Raw genomic sequence first — 23080 nt, 5'->3', positions numbered from 1 at the left:
CCTCGGGGCCCAACAAAAATCTCTTCAACACACTCCCATTGTAGTAGACTTTAAAGCCACTGGCGAATAGAGGAAAGCACTAGGATCCTACCAGTGAAGAAGAGTATAACCACACGCTCATAAAACACTAAGAATGAGCGCAACACATTTTTAGGATCCACCGTGGCTTCCAGAACGTCTTCAGTTTCAGAGCCAGAAAACGCTTTATGATTATGTTGAACATAATCACCAAGCAGAGTGTTGGCAAACTCCAACAAATGCTCCCAGTCAACATCCTGAGAATCCACAGAATCAGAAGCAACCTGAGCATAAGAACGCTGCTAATGATCCATTGTGTCTTCCGAAGTATGCTTGGTGCGTTTGCCTGCAAGCTGGAAGTCAGAACCAGGTGGCATCTCCTGTGTGCAAGGAACCATATCCTCGGGTTCCTCTGTTTCAGAATCCGGACCAAGGGCTGCCACCGTTTGGTCGATAAAGGCCAAGTCCAGGCCAGCCATATTATATCACCACTGTGTGATATAATATGGCTGGCCTGGACCTGAGCATAAGAACGTTGCTGATGATCCATTGTGTCTTCCGAAGTATGCTTGGTGCGTTTACCCGCAAGCTGGAAGTCAGTACCAAGTGGCATCTCCTGTGTGCAAGGAACCATATCCTCGGGTTCCTCTATTTCAGAATCCGGACCAAGGGCTGCCACCGTTTGGTCGATAAAGGCCAAGTCCAGGCCAGCCATATTATATCACCACTTGAACCCGAGATCTGAAGCGATTTACAGGGCGCTCTCTCTCGCTCTGGGCAGGTCGTGGTACCTGAGGTCCTCTGCACAAATCTATATTCTGCAGTACTGTTTGTACGGACTTTAACACAATCTGTCTCCTTCTGGGATTAGAGCAGGCCGTCACAGGCAGATCCTCGGAGTCCGACATGGGGCAGTGTGCCAGACGAATGTCAGGATACAGATCAGGTCAATGCTGATACCCGGGGTTCCTGGGACAGAGTGCGCACAGGACAGAAAAAGGACATCTGGAAGGCAGGGGCAGAATTCGACGGGGGTGCTGGGACAGAGTGCGCGCAGGACAGAAAAAGGACGTCTGGAAGGCAAGGGCAGGATTCAACGGGTCTGGCAGGGAAGACAGCTCGCGCCCGCTCTCTCTCTCTCTCGCGTACCTGCTGTACACAGGGCCAGGTTCGTTGGGCAGGGAAGACGGCTCTCTCTCACCCTCTCTGGCTCGCGTTCCGTCTGCACGCAGGGTCAGGTCGAACCTGCGCAGCCCTGAGGGAAGGACTCAGGCGACGCGCAGGGCAGGGAGGCGCGCCCGCAGAACAGTGCTCATCGGATCCGCCATCGCCTTCTCTCTCTCTCTCTCTCTCTCTCTCTCTCTCTCTCTCTCTCTTTTTGTTCCTGTGTGTGGGGCAAGAGGTTTTGGCAAAGACCTCTGTTTCGTGTGTGCTGCAGGGGCCTTGAAGGCAGGCGCAAACGGCAGGGACAGCAATTCAGAACCACTGATCTTCAGGTCACTGTGTTGGCCCTCGATTCCGGTCTTTGCAGGGGCGGCAACACAGTAGCACTGAGCGTCAGGACCAGGTCGCTGTGTTGCCCCTCATTTCCTGACTCGTCTTGCCTGCAGTCTCGAAAATGGAAAAGCGATGCTTTGTGATTACAATATCTTCTTCAGTCTGCACTTTGGGTGCGATGGAAAACACAGGTCACTGCAAATGTTGGTGCCTGGACACCAGCGTGCAGGTTGTTAGGCAGCCCACAGGATATTCCAGCGATGGGCTGCAAGTCCCAAGGCAGCACGACCTTAGAGTGCTTCAGGTGAGGGATGCCAGACCGGAGCACACACAGCAGCATCACGATCCTCTCTCTCTCTCTCTCTCTCTCTCTCTCTCTCTCTCTCTCTCTCCCTTTTCGTGAAGATAATTGAATTAACTAGCAATATTTACATCAGACCATCAGGTCAGCTAAGAAAAACAGAACAGACACAAATCAAGCCAAAAGGCCTCTAAGACCATAACACACACACACTCTCTCTCTTCTTTTTTCGTAATGGAACTCTCTCTCTCTCTCTCTCTCTCTCTCTCTCTCTCTCTCTCTCTCTCTCTCTCTTCGTGAAGATATTTGAATTAAGTAGTAAATATTTACATCAGACCATCAGGTCAGCATACAAACTCTCTCTCTTTTTTTCGTAAAACAAACTCTCTCTCTCTCTCTCTCTCTCTCTCTCTCTCTCTCTCTCTCTCTCTCTCTCTCTCTCTCTCTCCCATTATTTCTGTCTTGCAGTGACCAGCACTGCAAAGAAATCCAAGCTAAATCTAATGTATGCTATATGCAGTTCTTGGCTTCTGGTTCTCACAGTGACTAGCACCGCAAAGAAACACCAAACTTCATTATTCAAGACCTTAGGTTGAGATGCAAGTGCAGGGAAAAGATTGCTTTCTTAATTGTACAAAAAAGATAGAGATACAGGTCTGCTCACACAGCAAAATAATCAACCTCTGTGACACCAAGAAAAACTATAGAGGTATGTAAATTTGAGCCAATTCATCAGCAAACTGGTCCTGGCAGCTTGAGTTTCAAGTAATCAAGGACAGCTTTTGTTCCTCGGTCTAGTATGGTGCGGCGTATGCTGTCACATTATACAGAGCCAAATAAACAACCACCAATCAGGGAACTTCGAGAAAGTCAAAAGTTTTGACATACCTACTTAATTAAATATCATGTTACTTTGAGACCATACCTTCTTAGAGGATTGCCATCAAGCTTCAAGACATGTAATGTTCCATCCAAAAGGCTCTGCCGAGATGCATAAACCCAACAATGATGCCCTTAGAAGTAACAGAGAAGCGAAGAAAAGCATGCTAAGGGATAACAAACCCATTATACAGACCAATTCAGCTGGCAGTGTGGAAATAGAATTATCTGATAGGTCCAATTCTTCCAGAGACTTCAATGCAGTTAGACCCTAAAGCCAGAAAACAAGTAAAGATCAACCACTTTTACACATTAATCTGAAACTTGCATGCCCATACTTATTAGGATATTGCTTACCACAGGAACAGCTGACAAAGAATTTTGGCTCACATCCAAAATTTTCAAGCTCACCAAACTGGGCACCTCCTGTGGAATTTCATGCAGTTGCATTCTCCTGTAATTTGTGCAGGATTTTCATGAACATTCATAACAGTCCTGCTAACAGCTATGACTCTCTTGGGTATGTCGCTTCAGAAATTTAACATAATGAACCTTACTTCAAACGAAGCTCTTCCAATTGATGCATACTTGAAAGGGTTGGTGCAGACGGTAGTCTGGCAGGGATACCACTCAAATCCAGGGATTTTAGACCATCAAGACTCATAAAACAACCTGCTGGAAGCTGCACAAGACAGTCGTCATGATTTCACAAGCAGATGTAAGATATTCCATCTGCATGAAACACACACATACATACTTCAGTGCATAAATGTGCACACACTCTTTTTCTTCATAAACCCTATCTTGATATTAAGTTTGCACGTGGAAAGTGGAATCCCTAAATGTGAGAAACTACCACTAAGAAAACAGTTGGCACACATATCACTGAAAAAGAGACTAACTAGAATTGCAGATCACCTGCTTAATAGGATTCCCTGCCAGAATCAACTTCTTTAGATTTGGAAGTGACTCAAAGACAAGACTAGGCCACTCTTCAATCATGTTATTGGACAGCATCAACACCTGCATTGAAACAGACACGTTATGCACATGCTCTAAATTTCTACAGCAGACATTTCACAAGTCAACAGATGTGATATATTATCTGCATAGCTGCAGGATCAGGCCTGACAGGTTTAATCAATAGGAGCTGACTTTCAGGAGACAACTCAATCTGTTGTTATGCAGATTGTTAAACCGTTGCCAGTACTCCAAAGAAATTAAAATAATTACAAAACAGAAACTGAAATACTGGAAATCCATTCACCTGAGATTTATAGATACTTTTTTCCCTTGTTGCATGCAAGCTTTGCAATTGTCTGGTACCGACATGCACAAGCATCAACTTACTGTATTGCAACTTAAGCAAGTGTGTGCTGCATCTTTACTTTAACATCATTGCATTTACAAATTCTAGGCACTGGCCTTTCAAAATCCAAGGTAATATTGATTACTGAGACATGTTAGACTGAGGAAACTCTGAGTAAGAATCTTGTCGATCCTGTATCTGCTGGATGAGAGATATTATCATATCTCAGCATAAAGCTACCAAGCTACCCTGATACAACCCATAGCCATCAACGGGGTTTTCTAGACAAGAGCCAAATGCAGTCATGCTTATAGATGTCGACAATAATTTCGAGATGTTTACTACAGGAGATATTCTTCTGCCGATGCTAAGATACACTACAGAATGAGAAATTGGCAAGCAGACTTTCTGATCTGATGATGCCCCCCGCCCACGCCCCTGGGCGGTAGGGTGCTGCATTGCCACCAGCCCTCTGCCTCAGCTGCCTGCATCTCTTAAGAACCCACTCCCTGCCCTGCTCATCAATATGCAGCCAGCGCCAGCTCATGCTGTGCTTGCAGCCCAGCTCATGCTGCACCTGCATCCCTGTCCTGAGCCCCTCTACACCATTTTCACACTGTCTTCACTGCCCTCCACACTGCCCTGAATCCCTTCACCCTGTGCCTGCCCCTCAATGTTGTTTCCACACCGTGCCCTGCACCCATCACATTAACCTGTCCTGCAAGCACCCCACCACTTTGTCCTGCTCCATGCTTTGCTGGTGATGCAATGCTCCAGGCTCATGGACAGGAGGATATCTGAAGCAGCTTGAGATGGCATAAGGGCAATCCTCTAGAAGCCATGAATGTCAACTGGAGTTGGAAAGAATAATCTCCCGTTGCCATGTACACATACTGCATGGAATAATGTTACTATTGAAATGCTTGCCTGATGACTTTATTATTCATCCATCAGTGCTTTCACATTGCCAAGGAAATATTTCGATTAGCAGATTTGTCCAACTCTACCTCACAGCATTGAGGATGATCAAAAAGTATATGAGAAAAACACCGTAGTACACTGCTAATCTGATATCAAGTCTGATGAGGCACTCTGAAAAATGCCAACAATATAAAAGTTCTAAAACAGGTCTGAGCTAGTAAGGCCAAGAGTAAAAATCTATTTATCACCATGATGACCAGATCTGACACCATCACCCTCCAACCCCCTCCCCAGAAATGGGTGTCTGCCTCAGCCACCTGCATCTCTCACGTTCCCCTGCCCAACCTGCTCATCATTATCCAGCCAGTGCCAGCTCGCACTGCACCTACAGCCCTGTCATGAGCCCTTTCACACTGTTTTCACACCCCCCTGCACTCCCTCACACTGCACCTGCCCCTCCAAATTGTGTCCACAACCTGCCCTGCACCCGCCACATTAGCCTGTCCTGCACCCGCCACATTAGCCTGTCCTGCACCCGCTGCCCCAACACTTTGTCCTGCTCCACTGTGCTAGGGATGCAATGCTCCAGGCTCATGGACAGAAGCGAGCAGATCTGACACCATCATCCCCCCCCCCAAAAAAAAAAAAACGGGCACTGCATTGCCACCACCCTTCTGCCTCAGCCACCTGCATCTCTCATGACTCCCCTCCCTGCCCTGCTCATAATTATGCAGCCAGCACCAGCTCACACTGCACCTGCAGCCCTGTCATGAGCCTTTTCACACCGTTTAACAATGCCCTGCACTGCCCTCCATGCCGCCTGCACTCTAACCAGCACTCCCTCACACTGCACCTGCCCCTCTACATTGCATCCACACCCTGCCCTGCACCCACCACATTAACCTGTCCTGCACCTGCCCCAATACTTTGCCCTGCTCCACGCTGTGCTAGTGATGCAATGCTCCAGGCTCATGGACAGAAGGGTAGGTGAAACCAGCCTTCCTCCTCGGATGGGGTGGTAAATAATCTGATTAAGCATTATTTACAGCAATTAACAAATTCACAAAACTGAAAAGTACACTTTACCATATAATCTTGGACATTGGACACCCTGTTGGCCCCAAAAGCGGTGCCCCTTTCGGTATTTATTTAACTTAATTGAAGAAAAAGTTAATGTACAATGGGATTCTCCCAATCCCTTTCGGTATTCCAACTCCCCTTGCTGTTCAAAATCACCAGCAAGTCTTTAATCTGATTTGCCCCTTGATTCAGGCAATCAATTGGCCTTCATCCGCTTTGATGGAGATGGAAAATGCCCCAAATTCAATTATTTGCTGGTCCCTCCACTTGAATAGGCTAAAAACAGCTCCAGCCCTGTTGAATCCAAGTCTTGGAGCTTCCAATTTTCGGCACATTTCCAAAGGCTGCTGCTAAACCCTAATTTCTACTGCAGATTAGGGTTTACAACAGAGAAATCTGAAATTTCTCAGCCTTTGGTGATCTCAATGCTGCAATCTTTAGAGCAAGGCTGGGAGATGAGAGAGAATGCTGAGGAGAGAGAAAATTCAGACTTTCTTCGCGAAGAACTGAAGAAAATCTATCATTTATTGCTATTGCCATGTCTCAACAGCTTGTAGATGCAAAGAACTGAAGAAAATCAGTCATTTACTGCTGCTGCCCTAAGGTTCTCCAATGGCTGCAAATTAGACCAATAGGATCTCTTCCCTCTTTCTTGCAAGCTGAATACACTAAAACTGTCTCTCTCCAACCTCTAAAGATGCTTTTCAGACTTGCATGGGCATTTTTGACAAGTGCTAGCCTTCCCAAATGGTTTTTCCTGTATTATCCATAATTAAATATTAATTTACAGTCTTTAAATATTGAAAATTAATCTAATAATTATTTTGGTACCCTAAAAAATAATCTGACTAGCCAATAATTAAATTGGCTAGACAACTTCCATTCCCGAGTGTCTTTGCACCATCTTTGGCCATCAAATTGACATTAGGTACCATTAAACGCCACTTCTCTAGTGTCACCAACTGACACTTATGGCTAACAACTGGCACCAGATACCACCAAGTACCTATGCGGCATAACTTATAGCAACTTATGCTTTTGACATCCTGTGATTTCCTCGGGTCCCAAGCTTATAAATTTACTCTAACCCTAATTATACCTCACATGTGCAACATTTACCTAACCATGTGATTAAAAATTAATCCACATGTTAAGTGAGGTTTCAAAAATACATGTCCTCATGACAATAGAGAGGATTCTCCATTCCAAAGAATTGGTAAATAAGATGCTAGGAAAATCTGAAGCAGCTTAAGATGGCATAGGAGCAATCCTCTAGAAGCCATGATTGTGAACTGGAATTGGAAAGAATAATGTTTGATTGCCATGCATGCATGCTGCACATAATAAAGTTGCTATTGAAATGCTTGCCTGACAACTTTATTCAACCATCAGCACTTTCACATTGCCAAGGAAATGATTCAACTAGCAGAGTTGTCCGACTCTACCTCACAACATTGATGATGATCAAAAAGTCTATGAGAAAAACCCCACAATACAATGCTAATCTGATATCAAGTATGATAAACCACATTGAAAAAAGTCAACAATATAAAAGTTCTAAAACAAATCTGCACTAGTAAGGTCAAGAATAAAAATCCATCTATCGTGGATTTGCCATGACGACCTGATCAGATGCCACCTGTGCCCCCCCCCCCCCTTCGCTTTTTTATCAGCACTACATAGCCACTATCCCTCTGCCTCGGCCACACACCACCCTGCACTACCCTCACTTTGCCCTGCACCCCTTCACACTGCACATGCCCCTCCACATTGTGTCAACATCCTACCCTGCACCCGCCATATTAACCTGTCCTACACCCGCCTCGCCACTTTGTCCTGCTCCACACCACCACCCCCCCTCTCCCAACAATGTCTTGCCACTACCCACTACCACAGCTTGTCCATAGCCTCCACCCAACGGCTGACCTACAAAACCCTCTCTGTCCCCCTCCCCCCTTTTGACTAAATAGACAGTTGCTCCCTTCCTGTGCCATAACATCCACTCATGTAGCTCCTCAGAGTACGTGCAATGGAAACCTCTGCTCTAACGCCGGCACACTCTAAAAGTGCTCCCTAGTGAAACACCTTGTGTGTCATCCTCACTGAGAAACAGCTCCAAAGAGTTTGCACAACCGAGAAGCTGGAAGAGACTGCGATCTCTGAACAGGTTGTGGGTCACTCCCCTTCAAGAGAGCAACTTTGAGACTAGCTCTACTCTACCTTGCACATTGGCACCTTTCGGATAGCAGAGGTAGTATTACTGAGGAAAGTCATCTTCATGGCATGACTTACTCTCGCAACTGTGGCACAGGAGCTAGTCGACAAGAGTCATCTATGTGGTTCTATGTACAACGTGTTCACAATTGAAAGCTTTGCGCTATATAAAAGATTTTCCCTCATATCACTCACTCTTCTCTTCCTCGGACTTGTTGTTCTCAACTTACAGCTAGTAGAGGACTTTGGGCACAAGCACTGAAGACAAGGGTTGCAGTGCCAGACCCAAAGAAGATCTCTAAGTTTTTGGAGATTGAGGCAGATAGACATGGATTCCGACAATGGATCATAGTGACACAGCAGCCCAAAAAGTATTTTTGTTGCCATGAGATTGGGCACTAGGCCTCAAAGTGTACATGCCTAGGGGCTAAGGCCATAGAGCAAGCGACTGCACAAGCAAAGAACAATGACTACATCAGAGTCCAGTGACGTCAAGGCAAGAGGCAACCAAGGCCCCAATAGGGCACGCAACCCCAGCAACCTCAATCGAGGGCAAGTGGCCACATTGGTCCCACCCCCACCCCTGCTTCAACATACAAACCACCCCCCCCCCCCCCCCCAAGCAGCGCTCTTATCTCCCCCTCAACCGCTCCACATACACTTTCACCCCTGCCTTCAGCTACTTCCCCCACTCCCCCTCCAGCAGTGCCCCCACCCTCAGCCTCCACACCCCCACAAGGAGTGACCAATCTCACACACTCATATCTTCTCCCTAACAGCAGCCAAGCAGGCCTATTAAGCTAAAAAAAGATATATTACACATTAAATCTTCATTAGCTCATTAAAAAGCCCCAAAATTCAAAGATTATCAAAGCTTCTACGTCCCATAAGTCAACACCCTAATTTTGGGAGGTTCCATAGCTATAAATAGGAGGCCGCCCAGACATTATGTTTATCTCTTTTTTGCAGGTTATAGCCATCAGCTCATGCCACCTAGTAGCTGTCCAGCCCATTGTGATTGCTGCCACACCTTCACCAGCCCAAGGAGCCCAATTTGCAGCTGTCATGTGGTTACAGCACTCAGTATCCAGCATCCATTTATTCACTTCAGAATTATCTTTCTTCTCCGTTTGTGTTCTTGCATTTTACATTTTGAATTTTTGTTTTGAATTCTTGTGTTTTAGCCGTGTTCATACATTATGTGTTTTCTCCACGCAAACCCTAACATATCTTCACAAGCCCTTCCCATGATGCTTCCAACACCTCCGCCCCGTCAACAAACCACACCTTTCCACAGCACACTCATCTCATGGGAGTTCTATCGATGTGGCCCTAAACGGACATGAAAGTTATGTGTTGGGGGAAGTCCAATTCCTTTGGAAGTGGGGAAGTGGGAATCTTTGTAATCCACAAGTCTTGGAGTGGCAAAGCGCATTTGCCAACCCCTCTTGATGGGCCAAACTACTTCTTCCTCCTAGTTCCACTGTCGCAAATGGACACAAGACCTAAGTGGAGGTCTTCAATGACTAGGTATTTGAGCATGTTTCACAATGGCTTGGAAAGACATGGCTCAAGTTATTTTTGGAGTAGTGGCTGCGGTGCATTGTGCATGATGGACATTAACTGATAGATGGATGCAGAGCTCCTACACCTCTGTATCTTCCTCCATGCAGTGAGGCATGGAGGAAGATTACCATTACAAGTGTTCATGTGGCCCTTTTCCCAGGCTGCCCAACACTACCAGATGGTCCAAGCCTCATAGGAACACTTGATAGCCTAGCTCTTGGAGGCGCTTATAGTGGCTCAGGGAGCAAATATTGCCCATGCTCTCTCCCCAAACCACCATGGGGGACTAGAGCTCACCCTCTAAGCCTGCCATCAAGCATCCATGCATGTCATGCAACTCTTGTTCTTTGTCTTTGACCATGTCAAGCAAGAGCCTATTCGACAAAACCTAGAGTTTCCTCGTAAGCATACCCCTAGCATCCTAGAACATGAACCCCACTGCCACACCCATCATAAATTTATTTGGTCTCAATTTTCACAAAGGAAACCACATCATTTCCCACTTCCACACCAATCACAAATCCTTTTGGGCTTCCTCCCATCCCACCCCCTCCATTAAGTGCACCACATGTTCTAGCACACCAACTTGGGGGGTTCTACACAGTTAGGCACATCATTTAGGATACCTCCTTACACCTATCTGGGTAGCATACCTATGATGGAGGCTCCACCTCCCCCACACACACTTTCACGCTATCCCTTTGGGAGTGCATCCCAAGCAAACCTCAGTGTGCCCCAATTGGTATCATAGTTTGCCTCCATGGCATCACCTAGTGCACTGATTAGTCATTATTCTATTCCCCAGCCAACATTTGGACAAGGCTCATGTGTCCCATTGCCTCCACCTCCATCATTGGCACCTTATGGAAACATTCATGTTCAAGTGCCTCTGCATCAATTGACACTCATTGGACACTCACAGCCTATTTCTCCCTACCCACCTAATCCATCCCTCTTATCCACCACCACCAAATCTACCTTATCCACCTCCATATCCTACACTATCTACATATCCCCCCACCAACATCCCATTCATCCTCATCAACCAAGCATGCATTTTCAAACAAAACTCATTTGATCGGGTTGAATTTTATCACTGGGTCCAATCTGAAGACCCATATTTTGGATTCCCAAGGTTTGTGGGAACTTGTCCTCAGACAAGAACCCAGCCTGTACCCCCACTAGTTTCCATATGAGGTTTGTCACTCTTGGAAGAGCCAAAATGCCATAGCCATAATCGAGTTGATGTAAGGTCTCCTTCCTGAATTCCATTCTCAGCTCTAGCACTTTGACCTTGCCTATAAAGCATTGGGTCCATCTCATTAACCACAACATCAACTTAGACCATAAGCTGCAAAACTTCACAATCATTGGAAAGGGTCACTTGAAACTCAACTTGGCTCAATATTGACATCTCCTCAACTTGGCTCAGTATTGACATCTCCTCACTAAGTTCTAAACCACTCGGACCCCAAGGTCCCCTGACAATCAAGTTACCTTGTTCCTTAGTAAGTTGTCGAGGGAATATTTCCATTTTGTGTAGTACGTGATCTCACAGCTTCAAATGCCCACATTCTATGAACTTGAGGGTCAACTACTACTTATGCTCAGCTATTTGATTAGTTTCATGGGACATCCTCCACAAAGGGGGCCTTTGTTATATCTTCTCAAAAGAGGCAATAACAACAAGGCAAGCAAACTAAAACTTCCAATCAAAATCCAAATCAAATCCAAGCTAGTGAGTCACAAGGAACTTTCTAGTCAAAACTCAAAACCGGGTTGCAAAATTTATCAAAGAGAAATCGATATTGCCAACGTTGTCAAAAGGATCGTCACTTTGACAATGAGTGTCATTTAAAGACTAAGGGCAGTCTATCAAAGACTCGCATCTCGAGCACATCCGATGAAGGCACTCCCGCCCCCTCTCGAAAACCAAGATAGAAGGGTAGATTCACTCCTCACATGGTAGTTGGTTCTTCTAGCTCCTCTTCACCTGAGGTGTTGTCAGAAATGTTTGCCCATCCTATTGTTGTAGACTTCACTTATGCTCAGGTATGTGTTGTCCTTCTTGAGACGACAAACTTGATGAGTCTCCTTCCTACTTGGACTTGCCCTCTTCTTGGAGTTTGCAATTAAAAGCACATAAGCCCACCTTCTCGAGAGACCATTTGGCCCAACAGATTGTGAACCTTCCTTTGGTTCAAATATCTGTGATATTGATCATCATTCCTTACCACTTCCCACCTACACATCACTTGATCCTTGTAGGGCGCACTCTAGTTTGTCTTCTCTTTTCTACTGCACATTTCTCCTTTTACTTTTTTACATTCTTAGTGTGCCTGTCTTTTGATAAGGGGAGCTTTTTCACATTTGTATATCACCCACTTGCACTTTCTAATGAAGCTAAGATCTGTACGTTTTATAATCTAATGTCGTTGTTTTTGCTTCCTTTTGCAAGTTGACATTTTCTTCTACAAGATCTACTACCTAGCTTGGAGCGAAAACTTAGAACATTTGGTACTCCTCATGGTTGCACCTTTTGGTGGCACTTCTTTCCCCTTGATTTGTCATTGCCTCTTTGGAGGCCACCTTCGAGACTATTTATTTCACAACTTTTCAGCTATACATGTATCTCACTCTTCTTCTTTGGGTGCTACTCCTTTTCCCCATTGACATCAATATCTTGGGGACAAAGGGAGTGTTTACTTCTCCTTCCACCATCCGATGGTAAAAGGGGGGAAGCTTTGGCTTTCCCCTCCACTTTGAGAGGGGGTGACTTCTTCTCTTGATAGTAACAATGATGATGCTTGGAGGTTTTGTTTCAAATATTTTATTTATCGTGCATTCTTTAACATTGTATCTTCATCCCCACTATCAAGATGACATGATTGTAAAAGAGCGCTTGGGCAAGTAAACAATTCCCTTACAAGGCCACTGTCCAAGTGGCACCATTGCATAGTATTTTGCATCAGCATGGCATCTTGCATATCCCTTTGCATAATGCCAGTGCATTGTCATTCTATTCATGGAAACATACTTCTGTGCACACTTATCCCTTTTCGGTCACCTTGGAGTGGTCGACTCTTGATCCACCATATTTGTGGCATTCCCATGGCAATCTCCAACCCCTATTATCCTCTTTTTTTCTCTGGTCTCTCCACATACCCCCCATTTTTTATACACACTCCACTAGCCTGATCCTTCGTCATCGACACCTAGTAGTAGTAGGGATAGCTTGCTTATTTTATGGAAGCCTTTGGATTTGCCAAGTCAACTATGATCCATAATTGGTCAACCTATTTTGTGGTAGGACAAAGCCTTTATTTTTGTCTACAAAAGGAGGGTGTGTAGCAACAATCCATTATCCATTCATGCACTTACAGATTCTTAGTGTGGAGAGAGAGAGCCTATGGAGTGTGTGAGTTAGCACTTAACCATTGTATTCTTGTCATAAGTGGATGGTTTTTCTTGGTTATATCTTGTGCATTGTATCTTTCTTTGACATTGTGTCTTTCATTATTCTACTCTGTGTTTTTCTCTTCTTATATGTTAACAGATGTTATCATTTGTCTAACAAGCATTTTCCATGATCTCATGCTTCCTGATATTGTTCTTATAAGCCAATATAGACTTGTGTTTTGCCATGCGTAGCAAAAGTAGAACATTTACTAGTATCATAATGATAAAATTTAAAATTTTAATTACCTAAGCCAACACTCTTAAAGCCACGACCTCTCTCATGGAATGAGTAAGGAAGCCTATAGTGGTACCCTCCATATTTGTCATGTGAAGAACCTTATACAAGGGTGTGATCACAATAACTACAACTTGCACCTCTGCTCAAAATGATTCTTTTAGGCAAAGCTGTTAAATGGCTTTGCTCTCCTCCATACTTCCTATGGACCCCTCGTCCATCCATGCTTTAAATTCCTCAAAGACCATACACTTTTCCACCTTACCTTGTACGTCATAGAGTCACTCAAGGAGCAACCATGCGCATTTTACTTTTTTTGTGATAAAATTGATGATTGCATTTGCATACTTCACCCAACCGTCTCAAAAAGGCTCTAGGGACTTGTGTTGATCCTCTCCCTCTCCTCATCTAGCTTCTTTATGCGCATGTCGTTGTAGATAACTCCATGCCACCCCTCACATGGACCCACAACAGCAATAGCCTTCACCATTCCTTTGTCGCTCTCGAAGAAATGAGAGTGGGCCCGAAGCACATCATGTTGCCTCAGCAAGTATAGCTTATCTCTTGAGCCTCTTGGACACATCGGTGGCAACCGAGGTGGAGGCAGCCGAAGCGGAAGGGAAATCCAAGGGATATATGAATCCCTTCATAGTAGACATAGATGTAGCCAAAGGGGTGGCCATGATGTGCATATGTCAAGGGAGACTCTCTCCTCTTAAGCTTGCACCATACTAGAGCATACCTTGCCCAATGCCTTTGAAATGGAGGAATATTTCTTGATGATCTCATCAGCTATCCCTTGAGGGATCTTCAAGCATCAATCACATTCTTCACCTATCTTGGACATGTCGATGAGAAGACATGTCACACTACTTGTTTGGACCTTGCCACAATACTTGCAAGTCCAACGATAGGCATTGGTGAGATTCGTGGCTTTCTTAAGGTGTGAGGTATGAAGAGAGAAGGCTTCATGAAGGGCTTTAGGCATGGTGAAGAGATGGAGGTGGAGGTGAAGATGGAGGTGGTAAGAGAGGTCAAGGTGTAGATAGAGGACGTGATAACAGAGATGAAAGAGGATATGATAAGAGAAAGTGGTATGGAGTAACTTGGAAGTGATAATGGAGAAAGGGAGGAAGAGGGAGATGGAACTTGGAAGTTGAAAGGAAAAAAGGAAGAAGAGGGAGATGCAACTTGGAAGTTGAAAGAACAAGGAAGAGGTGGAAAGATAAAAAAACGAAGAGGTGGTAACTTGAAAGTTGGTAGAGAGGAAGAGAAAGCTGAAGAAAGAGAAAAAAGAAGGAAAAAGAAGAGGTGGAGATGACTTGTAAGCTTGAAGAAGAGGATTGAGCAATGAGGCTTGAGTGGAAAACATAGCACGCTTGAAAGTTGAGGGTGAAGATTGAAGTGGGAGAGAGCTGTTTATAAAGGCTCAAAGCAATTTAAAATTTGAAAAAAATAAAAAACTTAAAACCGTTCAAAAAAAAGGACAAGATAAATGGTAAAAAAGCGAGTAGAAACGGTCAAATTTGACCTTGGACAATGTCAAAAAAAGGATCACTTGCACAAGTACAATCCGGACCAGCAATCTTGGACAAATCCGACAAATTCAACCGGAATGGATGAATCGGATGGGATGGTTCTGTCCTTGGACAGAATGCAACTATGGGTTTGGCTACTAGTCTCCCGTCTGTTTCTTAATCAACCACCTACTTCCTTTTTGAAACTATCCTCATCACAAAAAAAACAAAGGTTCATTGTGGTTCCATCTGCCTTTGTAGGACTTGGTTGGCCACTCCGTAGCCGACATACACCCTTTCTCAATGCCCTAGCCTTTGGGGTGACCACTTGGACTACCTACGTAAGATAATCATCGTCTTTATAGTCTTAGTAGGCCACTCAGCAACCACCGTGCACCCTTTGTTCAATGCCCTAGTTGTTTTGGCCTGGGACGCCTTGGGGTAAAACATATCAAAACCAAAAACACTCAAAAATTTGAGTTACCCTTCCTTTCTAACTATGTCTTTGGGCCTGAGAGGGGGTGTTGCACTAACATAAGCATTACGTCTGGAATTGGCCACTTAAACAACCCCAAAAATGTTATTTAATCAGATTTTGAAAATGATGCACGGTTCAAGAGAGTTTTAAAATGGTGTGCCATACGAGGTCATGAAACTTTCTATAAATAGGCAAATTGCACTCCATTCAGCCCCAATCTGGTTTTTGCAGGTTTCAAGTATTGTAGCTTTGCTGCCCACACCCCGTTCGTAGAGCAAATCTCAGTTCAAGTTGCCCCTTGCTGGTTGCATCCATCTGGCACCTATTTTCAGCCTATCTCCTTCATCCAACTATCACTTGCTCATCCAGTCACTTTCCACATTGTGTTTACTACCAAGCCATTTCCCCAGTTGTCGTGCATCACCCATCACCATCCATGTTGCGTTTGCATCATCTAGGCCATCAAGAGTTGTCGCCTTCAACCAAGAGCTGTCGCCATCAACTGTGCAAAGCCTGCGTTTGATCTTCTCTCTCCTACTAGAGCTCTTCTACACTATCGCCATAGTAACAGGGAACAGCCATCCCAAGGCCTCGAACACGAAAACACCGTCTAGAACGAATGTGCGGAAACATTCACCATCAATGTTGCGTTTGCATCATCTAGGCCATCAAGAGCTGTCGCCATTAGCTGTGCACAGCCTGCATTTGATCTTCTCTCTCCTCCTAGAGCTCTTCTACACTATCACTATATAGTAACAGGGAACAGCCGTCCCAAGGCCCTAGAACACGGAAATGCTGTCCTGAACGAATATGCCGAAACATGATGCCGATATGGGATGGGGGATGCCCCCAATAGCCATCCCCCTGTCCCCTTGTCATGTCCCTTGTTAGGGGACTTCTTTTTTTATTTTGGCTATGGGTGTCTTTTGGGCGGACTTCCCCTTTTGTAACACATACACATATAAAATCAGCATATTTGATATAAGTTGAATCAAATCAATCCAAATTACACATGCAATTTTTCTACAATGGAAAATACATGTATGCATGCATATGTTCTTTGGTAGTATACATTCACCCACACACAGTAACATGGGACCAGTGTTGGGGATGGGGATGGGGACAAGTATAATGAATTGCCATCCCCTGTTACCATGACAGGGGGCTCTAACATGGGGATAGGACCTGGATAGTATGGGGATGGGATGGGACTAGGATGGAAAGCTACACAATGGGCATCCCCTATTACTATACCCGCACATCCACCCACCATATCAAATTCCCTATCAATTCCCTAGTTAAAATTACACACAAATAGGGAAAGTAAATAACAAGGAAAGTGGAACATTTCCTAGTTAGAGAAACTAGGGAATCGCATAGGAAATTCCCTACATAGGAAATTTTTTCCTATGTAGGGAAAGTAAATAACAGGGAAAGTGAAACATTTCCTAGTTAGAAAGACTAGGGAATCGCATAGGAAATTCTGTACATAGGAAAAATTTCCTATGCGATTCCCTAGTTTCTCTAACTAGGTACATTTTCAAATGCTATTTATGTATGCCATCCCTTCCCCCATCCCCGTTTCCTGGTTTTAGCCATCCCTCATCCCCAACCCTATCCTCATCCTTGTTCTCGTCTCCCGTTCCATGTTACTATGACTATCGCACTTCATCCAACTACTTGCATTTGCACTCCTCTTTAGCTGCCCAATTTTTCTCTCTCCTTAGGTATCTACATTTTTAGACTTTCTCTCTTCTCACCGCCCGTCTACATCAAATCTATCTTTCATATCTTTGTTAGTTGGTGTTCGACCCTCAAAGTTGATGTTCGATCCTCAAAGGCTGTTGCGTTTTGGGATCTATTCAGAGTACGATACACACTTCAACTCATTACCTACACCTTGGTCCTCGAGACACAGGAGTTCAAGGTTCAATATTCATTCACTGCATAGTGTGTTTGCTGCATGAGCACTATATTTTCAATAGACATTCACTTCAGTATTCTCTATGTTCATTGTCTCTGAGTTACCCTAACCCTAACTATATTCTATCAATTTGTGCTTTGTCATACAATTGGTTTTAAGGATTTTCATACAGTGTCCTAGAAAGAGGCATCCACTACCCATGCCCAACATCAACTTTAGCTATAAAAGAAGTCATCAATATATGCAATCATAAATGGATAACAACTCAAAACAAAACTCCAACAATCAATACCAATATTCATGTTAACATGTTAAATAAATTCATTGTAAACGATAATTATAAAAACCCCAAGACATTTAGAGTATAGCATTTCTAAAAGTTTAAAATAGGTGTTTCATACGTTTATGAAATGCACAAGTATGAAATGGGTTTCTTCGCAACTATGGATCGATGGCCTCCAATTGATCATTGGCTACTCAAAATTAGCCCCAAATCCTATTGCTATGGATAGCTTCTTGAAATCTTTAGCAATTCCTCGAATTCTAGCTGCTGATACCAAGTAATAAACCTTCCAATTTTTAGCATAAGAAGGTGGCTACCAAACCCTAATTTCTACTATAAATTACGGTTTACTGCAACAAAAACATAGATGCTTTTCACTGGAGAAGAGAGAAAAAAAAAAATTTCGCAAGAAAGTGCCAAAATTAGCTATACCCTGATTTTTAACAGCAAAAATCCTATCGCAGCTGCTCCATGCCTGGATGTCTATAGCCTCTCTCCAATCCCTCTCCCCTTGGCAGCCTTCTTAATGGATTATTCAGCCATTTAGAATCATTTTCAGAATAAATAGTTTTGAAAATTTATTTAAAATGCCCTAGGCCAAAATTGACACTAACTTTTACCTTGGACACCCGTTGACAGGTCAAGGTCCTTAACCTATCATTATGATTTAATTGACTTGCACAACACATGTGCACCTCATTTTGCACATTTGATTAATAACTATATCAAAAGCTAAGTAAAGCATTAAAAATTCACATCCCCATCACATAGACAAAGGTTGAGGAGCCAAGAGGAAGTGAACTGCCTATGTTTGTAAATCCCCCCATTGTGATGTGTGGTGAAACAGATGGAATGGTTAAGGATGATGTGAATTAAGGTGTAAAGGTAGATGTAGAAGAAATGGAAGAAAAGGTGGGATGGGTGAGATTTGTAAAGTTGATGGAGATGGAGTGAATGCATTCGATTGAGACTTGAATTTGTAAATTGAATTATGGAAATTGAAATGTAGATGCAAAATGAAAATGAAATACCAACATCAAACATAATATGAGAAGCAAATCTCAAAGAAGGAAAGCTAGAAGAATGTTAACAATCACTCCTCTTTGAGACTTATTCCATAATTAAAAAACTGAAATTTATCTTCTTTGTAATCCATTCTACAATCTTGTGTATAAGGTGTATAAGAAGAAGAAGAAGTGACAAAGGAAGAAACTTGAGTACCTTGCATCAAAGTAGATGGATCAAGTTGAAAGAACATAACACATTCTACGTTTATTTTTCCAATAGGAGGACCCATCCTTGATAGAGACTCTAATAATCTTGCAACATCTTTAGATTTATGCACAATATCTAAAGGAAAAGAGTCATATTTACATTCAATGACTTGCTAGGCTCAATGCATAAGAATTGGGTAGTGTTCAGCTGTGAAATCTAAAATGGCCGATAAGAGTCATGATAGTTATATATTTCTCTGCTAAGGTCCGAATCTCACGAAGCAAGCTATGAGGCCCACTCCTACTCGATCCTGGGATAGGTTACTCTAGGGACTGCAGTCGTGAGGAAGTATTCGAAGTCGTCTTCTCTTTGAGAGTCCATGTTTCTGATCTCAAGCTTTTGGATCAAGGCATAGGTTTCTTCAAAGAGTACCTAGCTCTAATACCATGCTCAAATGGAAGATAAATATAAGAGAGGGACACATCGAAGCTCAACTAAGAGTACACAATTGACAGTGAAGAGAGTGTGAGAGTGAAGATACGACTCCCAATGCAATAATCAAAGACTAATGTGCAAGCAAAAAGTACAACCCTTAAACCTTAGGGTTGCTAATGTGCGTTCACATCTAAAAGGTCTAAGACATGATAAGTGCCCGAACTATGTAACATGAGCACATAAAACAAAGAAGAATATAACTGGGGGGAAAAACCTCTCATAAGGAGAGTAAAAAGTGTCTCAATGTCCTACCAAGGATCACCAACAGTCCTCTATGAGCATAGGCGTGAGTCAAACCCAACAAACTCCCCAGGAGTGAAAATTGATGAGCATACAAGAATCATCCACCAAAGGAGATCAAATTTAAAGCATTGTGGAATGCTTCAAATTTGTCACGAGGAAGTTTTGGTGAAGATGTTTGCCACATTACTGGTGATAGGACAGTAAACAAGGCTAATATCTCTTGCATGTAGCCTCTCTCCAACAAAGTGATAGTGAATCTCTATGTGTTTTGTGCGTGCATAAAACACTGGGTTCCATGCCACTACAATGGTACTCTGATTGTCAGTAAACAAAGGAGTAGGCTCCGTGATAGATACATCAAGATCAGCCAATAAATGTCTCAACCATACACATTCAACTGTGGTAGTGAAAGCTGCCTTGTATTCAGCTTCACAAGACAACGTGGCAACAGTGGATTGTTTCTTTCTAAGCCAAGAGATGCAAGATGAGCCAAGAAAGAAACAATTTCCACTCGTAGAGTGATGTAAATCAAAATCACCAACCCAATTTGAATCAATGTAACCATGTAGTTGTAGCGGTCCCCCCTTGGCATAAAGCAATCTAAGAGTCCTAGTCCCTTGTAAGTAACAAAAAACACACTTCATAGCTTGCCAATGTGACACACGTGGATTGTGCATATATCTGCTCAGGGCTAAAACTGCAAACTGAATACTTGGCCTTGTGTTGCATAAATAAATGAGACATCCAACTGCTAGAGCATATGTATGGATGTCAAACAAATCATTGTCATCATGCAAGGACAGCTTGAGTCCAATCCCCATTGGTGTACAAATTGGCTTGCAATCCTATAAGCCAAACCTCTCAAGAAGTCTATCAATATATCTAGACTGTGACAATCCCAATGTCTCTAACATCATGAATAAACTAAATGCCCAAATAATAGTACAAAGGTCCTAAGTCTAACATTTCAAAAGTTTGCTACAAACTTTGTTTGAATGCTCAAATCTAATCAACATGTGTCCTTGTGACCAAAAGATCGTCTACATAAAGACATATGACCAACAAGGATCCCCTCTCTTTACATACGTAAAGAGTAGACTCTGATAAGCTGTTAATGAACGCTCAGCTCAGTAAAAAGGCATCAAATTTTACATACCAAGCTCAAGGAGCTTGCTTCGAACCATACAAAGCCTTTTTCAGCTTGCATACCAAGTGTTTGAATCCCTCAACTACAAAACCAATGGATTGTTGTACATACACTTCTTTTTGAAGTTTTCCATCTAAAAATGCAATCTTAATATCAAGCTGGTGCACAATCCAACCATGATGGACAGCCAAAGCAACCATAGACCGAGTGGTAGTCATATGTAATGAGTTATTTCGCAAAAAATAGGATCACATAAATACAACCAAGGGAATAAGTTTTGCATGTTCTAGTAGGTGAGAGCCAAAATGATATAAAGATAATGCAAATGTATATGTTACTATTTATACTAGTAAGTGAGAGTATGCATTGGTGGTACAAAAAGGACTCACAAGGACTACCCTTTAAGAACACTTTAAGATCCTTCCTTTAATAGGTCAAATAGAAAATATACATTGTATTATAAATAATTGTATCAATCTCAAATAGAAAAATCTAAAAATAAAAAATCTAATAAACTTTGAGTTTAATTATAAAAACTTAGTAGCCACATATTTATTCTTAGTAGTACTCCAAATGGCATAAAACGTGCACCACGGATCCATGCTTTGAAGGAGCAAGTGTCTCCTCATGGTCAATGCCTTTCTTTTATGCATAGCCTTTGGCCACAAGCCTCGCTTTATACTTGTCAATGGATCCATCTACATTTCTTTTCAGGTTATAAACCCATGTTGTATCAATGGCTTTCTTCCCAACAGGCAATGTCACTAAATCCCATGTTTGATTATTTATGATAGAATCAAATTCAGCTTGCATTGCTGCCATCCAATGCACACTTTGTTGTGCATCTGCAAAACATTCAGGCTCCTCATCATCAAGTGTATGTGATGTCATAACAAACTCCATTGTACGAACATGATCGTGCAAATGAGCTTGTCTTCTAGTGAGACCAACAATAGAAGCATCCAAATGACCATCTTTCAGTCTGCAAGTACCATCTAGGCATCTGCCTAGCTTCTTAGTTGTGTACAAGTTCCTGTTGAATCTCAAATTCAGCATCTTGCTGAATATTCAGATCAGCCATAGCTGAATTTCTGCATTGCTCAATGGAGCAGCTGACTGAACATTATGTTCATTTATCAATGCTCCAACTCTATCACCAAAAGAAATGGGCAGCAGCCCTTCAAAGACATCATTGGCAGCCTTATATATATCAAAACCAGCAAGGGATAATTCTGATTTTTCATCAAAAGCCACATCCTTACTAACAAATACTTTCTTGGAACCAAGATCTCTCAATCTATATCCTTTGCTCTCACTGTTATACCCTACAAAAATGCATTTAACAACCTTGTTGTCCGACTTCTTTCTTAGTACTTTTGGAATATGAGCATATGCAACACACCCAAAAGTAGGAAAATGGCCAACCGAAGGTTTCCAGATGTTCCAAGCCTCAAAAGGAGTAACATTCTTTAATGCCTTGGTAGGGCACTTGTTCAAAACATAGCAAGCACACATAACTGCTTCCATCCAAAAATCATGTGGCAAACTCTTAGCTTTCAACATACATCTGGCCATCTCCACAAGTGACCGATTCTTCCTCTCTGCAACCCCATTTTGCTATGGAGTATATGCAATAGTATACTCATGGACAATGCCATTCTGCTTCAAAAAGTTATTCAGCATGGAAGACATGTATTTCCCTCCCCAGTCCAAACAGAGAGTCTTAATCCTACAGCCAAATTGATTTTCAGCAAGTGCAACAAAAGCCAAAAATGCATCATACACCTTTGACCTTTTCACCAATGAGTAGACCTAACAAAAACGAGTAAAGTCATCAACGAAGATGATGAAATAACAACCACCACCCAATGACTATGTCTACATAAGCCCGCATACTTCCGAATGCACAATCTGTAATCTGGCGGTTGCCTTAAAAGCAATATCACAAGGAAACAAGAATCGATGCATTTTCCCCAAAATGCATCCTTCACAGATATGCTCAGGAGGTCTCTCTAAGAGAAGTAAGCCATCTAGCATCTATGTACATAGCATAAGCATCAAACCGCCATAGTTAACATGCCCCAAGCAAGCATGCCATAACTCTACCTGTGATATAGCAGGAGTTAGAGTAGATGCCAAATAGACCAACAAATCAACTGAATAAGTATCTAACTCATAGAGTCCATGACATAATGTGCAAGTCAAAACCAAAGTCAAGAATTCTTTATTCCTGACCATACATTTGTCATCATCAAATGTGACCTGCATACCATACTTTGCCAAAGAAGAAATGGACAAC

The 23080-nt window shown here is 42.9% G+C and overlaps 1 protein-coding gene across 1 annotated transcript in view; it reads right to left on the bottom strand.

The window, feature by feature from the left end:
• Positions 1 to 2420: 2420 nt before the first annotated feature.
• LOC148011201 (plant intracellular Ras-group-related LRR protein 6-like) overlaps positions 2421 to 23080 on the bottom strand; it is a 138068-nt gene continuing 117408 nt past the window's right edge. The window contains exons 16-21 of the mRNA XM_087670502.1: positions 3614 to 3718; positions 3253 to 3377; positions 3053 to 3149; positions 2892 to 2966; positions 2742 to 2797; positions 2421 to 2630 (exon numbers count right to left, since the gene is read on the bottom strand). Of these exons, the coding sequence (XP_087526628.1) occupies positions 2549 to 2630; positions 2742 to 2797; positions 2892 to 2966; positions 3053 to 3149; positions 3253 to 3377; positions 3614 to 3718 (540 nt within the window). The 3' untranslated portion in view covers positions 2421 to 2548. The remainder of the gene's footprint in view (positions 2631 to 2741; positions 2798 to 2891; positions 2967 to 3052; positions 3150 to 3252; positions 3378 to 3613; positions 3719 to 23080) is intronic.

Source organism: Lygodium microphyllum, chromosome 28, assembly GCF_053477565.2.
Source record: "Lygodium microphyllum isolate KBCC chromosome 28, Lygodium_microphyllum_v1.1.10, whole genome shotgun sequence".
NCBI classification, from domain to species: Eukaryota; Viridiplantae; Streptophyta; class Polypodiopsida; order Schizaeales; family Lygodiaceae; genus Lygodium; species Lygodium microphyllum.
Note: the sequence above shows the minus strand (reverse complement) of the source record. Positions and strands in the feature narration are given on the sequence as shown.